The sequence below is a fragment of the Danaus plexippus genome, chromosome 11 (assembly GCF_018135715.1).
Source record: "Danaus plexippus chromosome 11, MEX_DaPlex, whole genome shotgun sequence".
Classification (NCBI taxonomy): Eukaryota; Metazoa; Arthropoda; class Insecta; order Lepidoptera; family Nymphalidae; genus Danaus; species Danaus plexippus.
In genome coordinates, this window is record NC_083544.1 from 168393 (window position 1) to 182444 (window position 14052).

General features: G+C 32.8%; 1 protein-coding gene across 3 annotated transcripts; it reads right to left on the reverse strand.

Annotated features, from left to right (window-relative positions):
• Nucleotides 1-3051: 3051 nt before the first annotated feature.
• On the reverse strand, nucleotides 3052-13156 carry LOC116765735 (uncharacterized). 3 transcript variants are annotated; one of them, XM_032655322.2, is made up of 10 exons: nucleotides 12766-13156; nucleotides 12371-12584; nucleotides 9701-9839; nucleotides 7566-7682; nucleotides 6912-7160; nucleotides 6284-6388; nucleotides 5733-5963; nucleotides 5493-5652; nucleotides 5186-5298; nucleotides 3052-4919 (listed from the first exon to the last, which is right to left on the reverse strand). In XM_032655322.2, the coding sequence occupies exons 1-10, from the start codon at nucleotides 12806-12808 to the stop codon at nucleotides 4845-4847; spliced, it is 1446 nt and encodes a 481-aa protein (XP_032511213.1). In that variant the 5' UTR covers nucleotides 12809-13156; the 3' UTR covers nucleotides 3052-4844. The 3 variants fall into 3 exon arrangements, with proteins under 3 accessions (XP_032511213.1, XP_032511206.1, XP_061378083.1); XM_032655315.2 differs by having other exon boundaries at nucleotides 3052-4973; XM_061522099.1 differs by lacking the exon at nucleotides 6284-6388 and having other exon boundaries at nucleotides 3052-4973.
• Between the last annotated feature and the right edge of the window lie 896 nt (nucleotides 13157-14052).

Consider the following 14052-nt stretch of genomic DNA (forward strand, 5'->3'; position numbering starts at 1 on the left):
AACGCGACATGTGATAGCTGTATGAATAAAATTCAGGCAAAATGAAAAATATTAAATATACCATAATAATTACTACTACAGATAATAAACTTTATTTGTGTAAAAGCGATATTTACAAGCCACAATTACAGACAAATTTTAAATTATAAACTTTCTGCACACAAATTTCTTTTCCTTTCATAACGCTTCAATACTTTGGTCACGATAGGTTGACCTATAAATCCTAAAGATATGACAAACAAAATAAATATCTTTTAAAGGATGATTTCAACAAATACTTTTGGTCGTTCAGTACAAAAAAAAGAATTCTAAAAATAGTATAAAATTCAACATGTAGTTATGAAATTTATAACGTGGAACCAGATAAAAACGTCAGAAGAGCGTTTCATTATAATTATTATGTGTTGTTTTAGAGAACATTATAAAGATTAACTTCATACCGTATATACTTTATAGGGATTCTTAATCTGTTTTGAGAATAATTTTTTTTTTTTTTCATCTTAATAAAACGTAAATCGATTAGTTGTTGAACGACACTTGAATAAATTTAAATTATGAGATCTAAGACTTTCGCGATTATTCATTTAAATGAAACTAATATTTTTCGGATTACTACGCGTATTTTATTATTTTAAAACTACATACTCCCGACCTTTCGGTTACTTTGCAGCATCCGTGATCACGGGCAGACGAGATCAGACGACATCTAAAATTTAAATAAATTAAAATTTCCACTAAAATAAATTTAAACGGAATAAATTTCGCTGAACGGTGAGGAATAATATTTCATTTTATCTCGACAATTGCTCTGCATTCATTACTACAAGATTGCGTCTAAAAATAAAAAACAGTTTCTATAAATTTCTCACAAAGCATATTAAAATATTTTTTTCTTAATAAGAAGATTCACCAAAATCTACTTACAATAAAAGAAAAGTTGCTCAAAAATTTAAAGTGCGTCTCTAAAGTTAAACTGCACAGTTGTTTGTGTATTAAAGTCAAAGTTCTTAATCTCTTTATAAGAGAAGGAATGGAAAGTATTTTGTTAATTAAATTTTTCATTGATATTAACAAATTTAAACATTTTGAAACATTATATAATACAAATAAATCAATTTACTAATGGTAAAAGTTGCCGAAGTCAAAAATTTTTTTTTACTGTACATTTGATATGATATATAATCAAATTCTTGTTAAAAAAGATTATAGTTTTTTAGAATGAATTTTCATAATATTAAATTCAGAAGTAGATTTTTTTTTTAAATATGAAATATGAGTTGGCTCTTCATATAGATACCTACCTTTTTCATTTATTTTTATTGAAGCGATGACGTTAATGGAGACGAGCGAATTTTGACACAAATAAAGTCCTGTGCGAAAGTTTGTTAAAATTAATATAAAATTTCTGAAAGCTTTAAAGTTTATGATTTTATGTTTTTATATTTTTTATCGTGATACATCTATACTTTCTCTTCACCAGTGTGTTCAAATAGCCCAAAGGAATTTGAAATCTGTTATTCTATCTGGATATATATTTTTCTTTTAAACGTGAAAAATAATATCATGAATCGTCTTGTACACACTGTGTGAGTCACACTCGGGGCGACGTCAATGACCTTTGACGTTCCATTTATTCGACCAGGAAAAGTCACAAACTATTTTTTGGATCGTTATGGAACTCTGTAACGAATTGTGAAGTATTTTTTGAAACAATTTTACGTCATTTTGGGAAAAAATCTGAAACTACTGAATATTTACTTCCCATGAGTTATTCTGTATTTTTTTCATAAAATCTATATAATGGTATAAACTTTATAAACTAAAAAAAATCGTAACTAGAAAAAATATGATTTAGTGTAATCTTAATATAATCTGACACACAATTGTCGATTTTGGTTGTCCAGATGTTATTATTGGGAAGGAAAATTATATTTTTAAAATATTTAAATGTCCTGTTAATATTTTTGCTTTTCACAAATATATAATACTTTTATTAAACTAGCATTTCAATCAAAAAAATTTATAAAGAAAAACTAAAAACGCCGAAATAAATAGACGTGCCATTTAAAAATAAAAAGTCATCTCCGAACTCATAACATGTCACTAGCTTCCACGATGACTCCGACCACTTAATTTTTTGTTTTTTTTTTTTACTAAAATCCTAATTGCATATAAAATTATATTTTTTTAAATAATCGGTTTATCGCTCTTTAACAGGCAGAGTATATATTTACTAAAATTATTTTTAGTTTACATACTGAAGCGACTATGGTTGTCTGCAAACGAACATGAGGCTTATAATTTAAAACAACCATGAAACAATGTGAACACATTTATAAAAAGATAACGTCCTCAGAAGGCATCCTACTGGAACCTAAGGTAGAGACATGGTTCAAATTGTGTGTACAATACTAATGATTATTGCAAAATCAGACAACATGTCATTATTACCCCAACAAACATTTAACATTGATATATTTTATTAAATTGAGTAAATTATGTAAAAAAAGCTTCTCCTTAAACATTTTGAAACGTTTACATATTGTCTTCTTAGTAACATGAAATGAATTTTTTTTATTCAGTAAAGTTATTTTTCATCATTAAAGCTATAAAACATTCTTGAACAATATATTTTTTTGCTTCAACGAGAAAAGTTAAAGCCGAGTAAATATTAAACTAGAGCCGCTGCTAATTTTGCAATTAAATGTCGAGAGGCTGCCAGTATCGTGAGGGAAACCTTAATTACCGTTTCATACTTATAAAATAACAAAAATAATGAGAGATATTTAATATGTCATATTTATTTAAATATATAAAGCAGTGCTCTCTGATCGTTTTGACCTCTGAGGTGAGATAGCTTATTCGGATTTTTATTTCTCAAAGCCTTATTTAAAGCCTTGCATGGAATGGGAAAATATCGTTATATAAATAAATACCTTTTATGATTCAAGAAAATAAAAAGAACGTCAAACCTATTTTAATATTTCTTTTATTTTGTATATTATATGTTATATTTTATTTCATTTCGTTACAGAACACATTATTTTTACAAATAATTTTACCTTTAGTCTCCTCAGTTTTACAAATTCATTAATGTACAACCCTTTTATATATCGATGTAAAATTTAATCTAAACATATTCTAATACACGAACTAACATACATTGGAATAAAATACATATAATTTGATATTAATAATAAATGTACACATACAAGGGAATCATTGACAATATTTAAATATAAGAGAGTAAGCTTTTGAGCACGAACTTGGCAATTTGTTACATTTATTAAACTCTTAAGATATACTCGTACTTTAAAGTTGTTGTCAAATGAAGTGAGAATTGATTTATTTTTAATATACTTATAGAGCTCAAATTTTAATGAGAATCAAAATGTTTAAATCTATACACTTATCTGTACTAACACATTCACGTATAAGTTTATATCAAAAACGGACAATAGTTTCACTTACTTTATAAGTGTTCATATATAATATAAGTTTTAATTCACTTTTTTAATAAACGTACGTAGTTCAAGAGTTAAACAATTTATTGAATAATATTCGAGGTGATGCATCATTTAAAGGAGGAACGTCTTTATAATTGTTGAAACGTGCGAGGAAATCTTTTATTTTGAACTTCGAGTCCGAACAATAAAGTTCAATTTAAGTTAACAGCGGGAGCTCGACGACTCTGATTACAATATTTTAATTTTCGTATCTGAAGTTTAACTCTTTGTAACAATTTAACTTAAAACGTTTAAACGAGTGGGACGCAGCACTTTCAAATAACATAAATGAATTATTAAAATCAGTCTTTACACTGGCTTCATATATCCTTTAGCGTATTTGTTCATAAGCATTGAGACATAAAATTAAACATTTACAGTTATAATGAAAGTTTACGTTATAATTAACTAGAATAAAACGAAAAAAATGGAATTTTTAACTTAATAATAATTTACGTCATCGAAATACGTAATGTGTTTTTAATTTATTTCAAACTAACATTATTATAAGGAACTCTTCATGTTGTATTATAATATAATATTTAAAGAAGTTTTTATAAAACGGTGAAAGCAGAGCAAAGTTCTACAAGAATTTTAATTATTTATCAACTTATAATAAATTTATTTCATTCAAGTATTACAAAAATACTATTTTTCATACGACACTAGTATTCATAGCTACTAGTAATATTCATAACTTAATGCTATTAATAATCATTAGGTTCATTTATATCTACTACCTACTAGTTCTCAATGTCGGAATTGAGTTTAAAAGCTCGAACTAAAACTAACTTTTACAAAAAAATTGAAATAGAGGTTTTATCTCGATTTTCTTTTTTATTTCCGGTCGAATCGTAAGTAAATATCGACCCTAGTTCTAAAACGGCTGTGACTTTAAAATTAGTGTTCAATTAAGTCTAAAAGTGTTGTGAGTTTAAAAGTGAACATTTACTGACTCTCAAATAGATAATGTAATCACGACATCGATTTATTTACAACAAATAAGATACACACGTACGTGTACCTGATCTAAGAAGAATATTTGCAAGTGAAAACACACGAGGGATCCTCTTATATCTACGAGTATTTATAAAACTATTTATATGGGTTTACCCTTTATTTGGTGTCGTCGTTAAAGTAACATCACAAAAATATCTTTATCGATCTATATTAATTTGTGGTCGTTTATTGCTATTTTATAATTGAGCTCTTATATGATATCAATACTGACTAACATCGAGAATACAATAAAAGTTCGCTCCGAGGAATAGTCGTAGTAGTTTTGTTCGAGTGTCGTGGGACGTCACGGTCGACGTCATCGATGACGTCACTGTGGTCTCACAGCGCCGGCAGCAGCGGGCTCGGCGAGCGCGGACGCCGCACGCCGGTCCACTCCATCATATCCTCGTCTCCCTGCACACGTTCACTCGACATACTCTCTGCATCACACTCCTCGACCTCCCAACTCTGAGATCGACATCGTGACTTCAGCTAAGGGACACTCACACAGCCGATCACGCACACACACATGCAAGCCAGATTAAAATTTTCAGGTCCGTTAGCCTTCTTAGGGGTAGGGAGAGATATACGACGTCAGGGACGCTAAGGGATGCGTGCAGGACGTGCGAGTGATAAACCACGTATTACGGTGTCAACACTTACATATAAGAAGTAATTACCATCATCGTGTGTGGCGCCGGAGCGTGAGGAGGCGCCGGGGGAGGGGGCGCGGGTGGAGGCTCCGGGGACGCTGCAGCCGGAGAGAAAGACGCCGGAGCCAGGGGAGACTGGGCTACACGGACATCATCTTTTGGCTTACCTTCATTTTGAATCACTATCGACCCATATAAAAATTTTCGAGGCCTCTCATAATTTATCTGGCGCAGAACACAATATATAACATACGACGATAGTATTAAATGTTTTTTTTTTTACTGAACTAATGATTATACATGTTATGATAACGATTAGTTGCTATTAGGTTACCAGCCGCGGTGAGGGCCAGAACGAACTGGCTCCAGTGTACGCAGCACCCACAGCAGAGTTGCAAAGCGGCGCGGCGCAGAGCTCGATGAAGCGCCAAGAACAGTAGCGGGTTGACAGCGGCGTGCACGTACGAGATATGCAGCGTTATTTGGAAGTATAGCTAAGAAAATATAAATTGTTGGTATTTTGGTATACACATTCTGGAGTGTGGATTTATTTAAATCTGTTGGATGTAATTACTTCATAGGCCACATGTGAGGTCAAGGCAGGATGATGCAAAAGAGTAATAAAGAACAAAGGTCCCCAGAATAGAATATAGGCCGCGGTGATGACGAGGAACATGCGCACTCGTCTGACTCCCTCCCGCTCGACTCTCGCCAGATATCCCCGGAGACGCCGGCCTCCTCCCAGCGGTAGATTGGCGCTGCCCCTGACACGACAGTGACCGTCAGCTAAAGCACCATCGACGGTCTGAAAACATTCCTGCTCTAAGATTCAACACCAAAACACGTTCGAGCCCTACATACTTAGAAGAAAATAAAAGAATTTGGACGATATAGGCTTTTATGAAATTAGAAGGCAGAAAAGATAAAAAAATTACTAAAAAAAAATACTATTACTGAAGTCATTATATAGAACTATTTAAGAAGTTTATATAATATAGGTATTAGTTAGCTTTAGATTATATTTAAAACCAATTAGTAGTTAGTTAATTTCTATTTAGAGTCTAAACTACAGTGCAACATCCCTAGATGAAGTAAAAAATAGGCATTCCTCGCATGCATACATACCCTCGGACCGACACTGTTGGGGAGCGAATCCATTCGGCGACTGTCTCCAGCCATGCTGACCAGCGTGGTCAATAAACCCGCGACACGAACGGCCTCTACGTTAGCCTGCATGCCATAAGATTTAAATTTTATCCAACCTTCCATACCCACGCTTCAATTTCGAGACGAAAACTGCGAGACATCGTAGAAACAATTTTCCCGATTCACGTCACCACCACGTGATGCTATTCCGAATAAGTTCGTGCACGAAAATTTAAATCTTATACGAAAGTTCTGTGAAATATTGGCAATATACCAACTCGATTTATGCATATTCAGTATTCTTGCATTGCAAATCACCGGCGAGCTTCGACGAGTTGGAATTACTTTCATCAGCCTCCTCGCGAACAACGACCTCAAACGGCTGTCATACACACACATTTGTATTACTCGTACTACTTGAATTGCTATGTTATCGGCTATAAGCAATGAATGATATGCATGTATAGCGTCTAAACATGGAGAAGTGGAACGAACTAGAACATATATTACTATGAATGGAATGCTAATACTGAAGCGTTCGATAAGTTGGTTAAACTTCTCCGAGCTATCGGTTGTAACTTTCATAAGACAATATTAATTTACAAACCTTTGTGAGGTCCCGATGGAGCTTTCGTAAATGGAATAATGTCAATCCGACGCAAACGGCATTAACTCCTATCCAGAGGGCGTTGAGAACGTAATGTCTGAACGGTCCTCGAACCAGGGGGCAGGACGGTGACGGTCCATAGGAGCCGTAAGAGCCCGCACTGGCGGCCAACGCTCCCGATAAGAAAGTGGGTCCGAGGTTAATGGTAATTGACGCAAACCATATCATAAAAGTTCCGAAAAGGACGCACTGAAATAAAAACTTTAACTAAGATTACACTAATAAACCTAACAGAATGTCTATTTGAGAATTATAAAAGCAATACAATTTGTTATCTAATAAAAAATTTAGAGATACGTTAAAGTATGACATTGTCTGTAAACAAATTCTTACATCAAGTCACTCGACGTATTAATAAAAAATATTGTATTTATGCATCAATGAGTACAATTACATATAATGTGAGTATTATTTATTCACACGTCTTTATTTTAGTCTTGTCTGTTACTACAATATTAATAATTTAACGTAAACATCACGCTGTTGCATTGTGTCTAATAGCCAAAAATTAAGAAAGAAGAGAATTTATTATTTAAAATATATTTTCTTTCCGCAAGACAACAGTATCCTTAAGACATTATCATTGGAACGTACTTGTGGACTATCCATTAATAAAGGCGCCGATAAATCAGCCTGCTCCTCTTCGTTTTCGGGGAAAATGGGACTGTCGTTGAGAACTGTCGTGAGCATGTTGACCGTTGAGACGGTTACCTGATACGGTAATAAATTGATTTACGTTCTATTGTTACAGATATACAAAACATATGTACATGCAAGAATACAACGTCCCAAAAATATATATCTGTGCTATTGTAATATTATTATTGGCCTAAAAAAATGAAAATAAATAAGTAATAAGAAATATTTAACAATAGCAGAATATCATTTTATATATTTAGATTGTTCTCTAAATTTTAAGCAAAAAAGAAATTGCAATATATTTTATTCAATATAATATAACAGTCTACGAATAAAAGTACCTATATTTTTTTATGGTAAACGGTAAACATTCTTAACACAAACATAGTACGAAATAATAAAATGAAAATGTTTTATATTCCAAGAGCCGATAAATGTAGTAGAAAGTAGAGAAGAGCCTTTTTGTGCTAGTTTGTAACAATAGGCGTATTATAGTCCATGTCTTGAGATCGAACTTCTGATGTGGAGCCAGCGTTGGCAGACTGCCATCCTCGGTCGAGATTTACGTTGGCTAATTAAAACCATTTAGAATATACACCGTTACAACATTCAAGGTGCTGATTGGAAGAATAATATATAAGTACTAAACATTGTAAAAACTTATGTCTAATCATATATTTCGACAACCGTAACATCAGACATACATATCTACATATATTAAATAACCGACAGCGGTCACAGGGCTCCTCGGAGTCCTAAAGTTGCTTTAAGTTTATCTTCGACTAACTTTGTAACAGGATCCCTCCAGCCATTCAAACAAACTTCAAGTAATCAAACACTTATAGCCGTCCCTAAACTTGGAAACCCAAATCTATATTAACCTGTATGTTTTTTTATTTAAAAAAGAAAAACATAAAAAAATTATTATAAAACTTAAAGAAGCAAGGAATTCAAAATAAAAATTATTTACGATTTTTTTTTCAATTGATCTCAGTATTATTAAATTCTAACTCTTCTTTTTACATATAACTATATCTGCCATACAATTATTAGAATTTAAATTCAAGTATTTGTAAATTGATTAAATATTAAAGTTCATCTCTTGAGAACAAAATTTTAAAACACTTTTGGTACAAATTTTTACTCGTATAGAAAAGATTACTATATTTAGATATTATTATTTATAATATTCTCAAATCAACATAAATACACAAACTGGTTTTCTGGAAGAAGAACATTTCACTAAATGTTCGAAAAATGAGTTGGCAACGAATCAAGAGATAAGAGTATGGTCGTGTAATTTAAAAATCCGATAATATGTTTTACAGTTTAAATAGAAAATATAACGATATAATTCTTGCTAATAGCCGCTCTGTAATGTAAAATATCAAAAACTACTTAAAAATCACTGCACACGAAACTATAATATGGAATATTTAATGTAGGTCAGTCGGAAACATTAACAGGTAGCCCGGGAAGGAGGCTATAGCCGCATCGGCTTCCGAGCTCGGCTTCCTATTTATGAATGATCGTACCGACCAACCCCTTGGGAATAGTACAAGTTGATAGAACTTCGAATTACAAACTGTTGTTAATGTAGAAGACATTGTACAAATAACACAGAAAATTCTACTCAAATAAATAATCATGAACATTGTTAATTATTGATCCCATCAATCAGTTATTGGGTTCACATATTATAAGAGTATAATAGGTTTATTTTGTCATAATTTCCTTGAAAAGATTATATTTTTTTTATCCCAAAAACATACGTGGTATCAGTCAAGGTGCATTGTTATCAATGTTAATAGAAGAAATGCATATTTTATTATTTTGAGACGAAACCTCTCAGGATTCCATGGATTCACCGTGCGGGTACCGGGTCCATCGCGTTGCAGGCTGAGGAGCTTTAACAGTGCCTGGGACTTGCGACCCAGGTTTTAGGGACCCCTATCTAACGCGCGTTAAACGCTTACCTCCACTGTCCAAACTCCTCTCTCTACCTAACCAAATTTGAACGTTCAGAGAATGAATTCATGTTAGTTCTTGGCAGGCCCAAGTCTTTTAGCAGTAAGGTAAAGTTCACTTACAAGTAATAAAAACGCAGTTTCCACAAGCGAACATTTATAGACTGGTTGACATCGGAACACCGCTATACCCAGAGGTAGAAGGATGGCGGCGCGGGCACAGTCTACCATCGCCTGGTGGAAGAGTAGGCCGTGAGACCACCTGCCGATGATAAGGATAAGATTAATATTTATAAGAAAAAGGAATTATAGTACCCTAAATAACCCTGATATTACACGTGGTCAAAGGCAACGGCAATGTCTTAACATCTGAGAGCTTTTCGCTTTTATACTATCGACATGGTATGAAAAATAATAATGCATAATACACATAAATATAAGTGGATTTTTTAATAAATTTAAATACCTTACCTGGCTGCTTTTGCTGGAGACTAGGATATAAATAAATAATAAAGCTCTACAGTGAACAATGCAGGAGAGAGATAAGGTCGGTAAGTCTTTTTTCAGTGTCTTTACTTAAAAATTTAGGCACTTCAAATATTTATTTTCATAACTTTTCTTTTATCCTACTCTTCTAGACCGATCGGGTAACTACACGTCCAGCTCAAGCTTAAAAGGAGTCATTAATATTTATCCTCGACCTTCAGAGCACGGACAAGTTCTTGACAGGATTTTTTAAAACATAAGGAAAAATATTTATGCTTTCTCCGCCCCTCAGCCGGAGATGAAAATTGTATTTAAGGAATTACGGACTATGATCGCTAGTAACCTCATGAAAATCAAGACAATCAAGAGGAGATTCAACTATAATAGGAGTTTCCTTCGGCAGCAGAAGACCTTTGTGGTAACCTTGTTTATTAATCACTTGTTCTCAACAACACACCTAACCAGTATATATAAATATATATAAATTATAATAAAACATATGTATTACATATTTATGTAATGCTAATATTGTGTTTTATTATAATTATCCATTTCAAATGAAAGTAATATCCAGGAGAAACTCACCAAGTATAACAAACATGACGAATCTACACAACGTAGCATCATTACATGTTTACTTTAGGTACGATATTAAAAATTTTAAGCATGACGAAATGTTCTTTTGTGGGCTAACAACATATTTTCCTGTTCCGTGTTATCTTTTAATCTCTCCAATTTCAACAACAATAACCCGAGATGTTTGTCTTTCATCTTTCAAGTCGAGGAAACACCAACTGAAAACCTTGCCTCGACACCGGTGTGTTATCACTTTCATTATCCAACCTCCGCCCTTATTACTTTACTTCTGACTCGACTATATTAAAAATATATTTCATATTTTAGCTGACTCTCAGGAGACGTCAGTCCGTACCGAGCCTTTACCTATTTATTTTACCGATATATTAATTATACCCATAACTAATCTTATAAAAATATTTGCAGAACCTTATTTTCACCCATAGAAATATGAAAACCGGGCTTCGATGTTCATTGTTGTACGCACCAATGAAAATTGTACTCTTCCAAAGTTTAAACCCCTGGCGATCTTTAATTCTGGACATTCCTCTTAAGTCTTTCTTTGAAATATTTGGCTAAATTAGATTACTAAAGTAAGCCTTTTTCAACCCTTAAAAAAACATCCCATAACTAAATTATCGTCATACTAACATTAATTTAACTTCTAAAATTTTCTAAATATTTATATAGTTATAATCTTGAAATATGTATATTTTTAACAACTCAGTAACTTCGGAGACTGATTTTGCTTTAAACAACTATTTGACGCTTCATCCAGCTATTTATCGCTTATATTAATTATATTCCAATAATATTTCAGTAAAACAATATTTTCTTTAATTTCTTTTTGTTTTCGAGGTTAATAATTTTCTTTGAGTTCAACACGATACACGCTTCGCTTTCTATATTTCAGATATATAGTTTAACGCAAAATATTATAAAATATTTAAATGTGAACTTTTCTCAAACGTGATTTATTCAGAGACATACCCTGAAGTCGTCCAATTTAGGTTATATATTCCAGATATTTCTGTCGTGGGAAGCTTTTAAGTTTTCAAACATTACACGGATACGGAGCTGGCAGAGATGACTAAAAGTATAGTCGCTATACATCACAACGTGGCTAAAAGGTAATAATATGGAAATGGATGTACGTAATATTATTAAAATGTGAAGTGTTGTACAATACTTATTTGTTTCATAGAGTACATGTTTAATCTTTATTTGAAATACGAGCATATATTTCCAGATCTCTGAAAAACGAGCGTTTGTTTGTACGAATCTTTCATAAGGTACATAATAACAAAAGTTTACATTTTTTAATAAAAATTCTTTCTCCTTTTGTTACAATAAAATGCGACTATTCAATTTATACTTTCATTTTTTTTTAAATATACGTTACTCTACTACTCTAAATCTACGTTACGTTACGTTAATTACGTTAAGACAAAAAAATTATAGCAAGAGAAATACTTCAGTTAGAAACAATACACTAATAATTTTATTCTGTACATTGCTGTCATATTGAAAAGTAACTTCCATGTCTCTTACTTACACGTTTCCTGCTGCTGTAATGACTATTTCTGCGTCGAGAGGTTTAGTAGATATTGATTGAAACGCTCTCTAATTATTACTCGAATAAAATACACGTCAAATAAAACCACCTTCATGTGACACTCAAAGCTAAAAGTTCGGATAAGAAGAAATATAATAAAAAAGAGATTTACTTACCGTCTCAGTTGCTTCTTGCTCAGTATGACGGCCATGAGCGCGATGTTAGCGGTCATACCGAGGCCTGAGAGGGCGAGGAGAGCGGCGGCGCTAGCTGCTCCCCCTGGAGGGCAAAGCCTCGTGTTGTTAACCACAGAGGAGTTGGAAGCGCCCGCTGAACCGAAGCGCAGGTTGGCGCCGATCATCGCCACCGCGGAGCCCGCTACGACCGACACTAAACTCTTTATATTACCAATAGCTTTACAAAATCACTAGATTGAATAGTAATAGATAAAACATTTTAACAATGTCTGTTGCTATCTATAGCTTGAAGTGAACTAAGTAAATAATAAATAAAGTCGTAAATTTACATTCGATCATCTATTTATGTAATTAATAATAAATATACTAATTACCTGCCGACATCTTGTTGACGGCGTCAGTTCTCAGCAACAGCATATGATTATATTCCTTAGTAAGCTCCACCTCCGGCAACCCACCTCCCTCCGCCCGTCCATTGCACTCTCATAACCACGTTATCTCTCATTGAAATAAAGAACACTCCGAGTTTATAGCGAGTATTTCAATTAATTTATCACTGTTTGGTAATTTTAATTGATTAATGCTGATTACATTGTTGGAAAAACAACCTCATTCTCCGCATAATAGATGGTAAACTATGCTACAAACAATTTTAAAGTATAGTTTGTCAGTTGTTGTTTTGGCTCTGGGCAAAGATGACACTAAGCTTACGGATCAACCTCGAGTCCAGTACGAGTCTCCATCGCCTATTATGGAATCTTGATGGTATCGTTCCAGGGTCTAAAGAAATATGGAAATAATATACCCTTTGAGAACAACGCCACAAAAAGACTTCCCCGAAGGGAGATTTGCTGTTTTGATAAGACATGTTTCTATCAATCTATTTCTGTCATTCTAGTTTAAGCTATGAAAACTTCCGGAAGACAATTTAAACTTTTAAACCTTAATAAATCTAAGAAAATATATAACATTTGTGAAAAAATATATCCAGACTATCTATTTTTTCCTTAGAGGTGACTGGCAAATACTAAAATAGAATGACGACATCCTGTTTACCAAATACTCTAAGTTGTATAGATTATCAATATTTGTCTGAATTCCACAAACACGAACGGCGTCACATTATTTCGTAAAGTAAATCATGATAAAAGTTTCCGAATGCTATTTAACATCAGGAGCCACAAACAATTTCTTAAAACGTATATCTAATATGGCATTAAAACGGTTATTTTAAATCCCTATTTGCGAGTTCAATATCGTTTTGCGGTATTTTAAGAGCAGTGACATTTTGTTGTACAAACACGGACGTAATCCTGCTACACACCAACACTGATATCGACTTTTCGCTCACAAATAAAACGGGATTAAAACTGCGAATGGGGTTTTAAAACGACTATTAGAGACCGAGAGTTAGTTAGACGTTGTTTTATAACATATATCAAATTTAATCTCACTAATGAATCTCTTCATATTTTTTATAAAACGATATAACTGCAGTATTCAATATATTACTTCATATTACTCTCCGAGTTAAAGTTAATAGTTCTAAATATTTTACACTAAAATAAGTCTCTTTTCAAATCATGTCTCCTGATTATTATTTTTTCTCATCTTTAAATGAGGGAGCTGTTATTAACGACGCAATCTTTATTTGTAATATT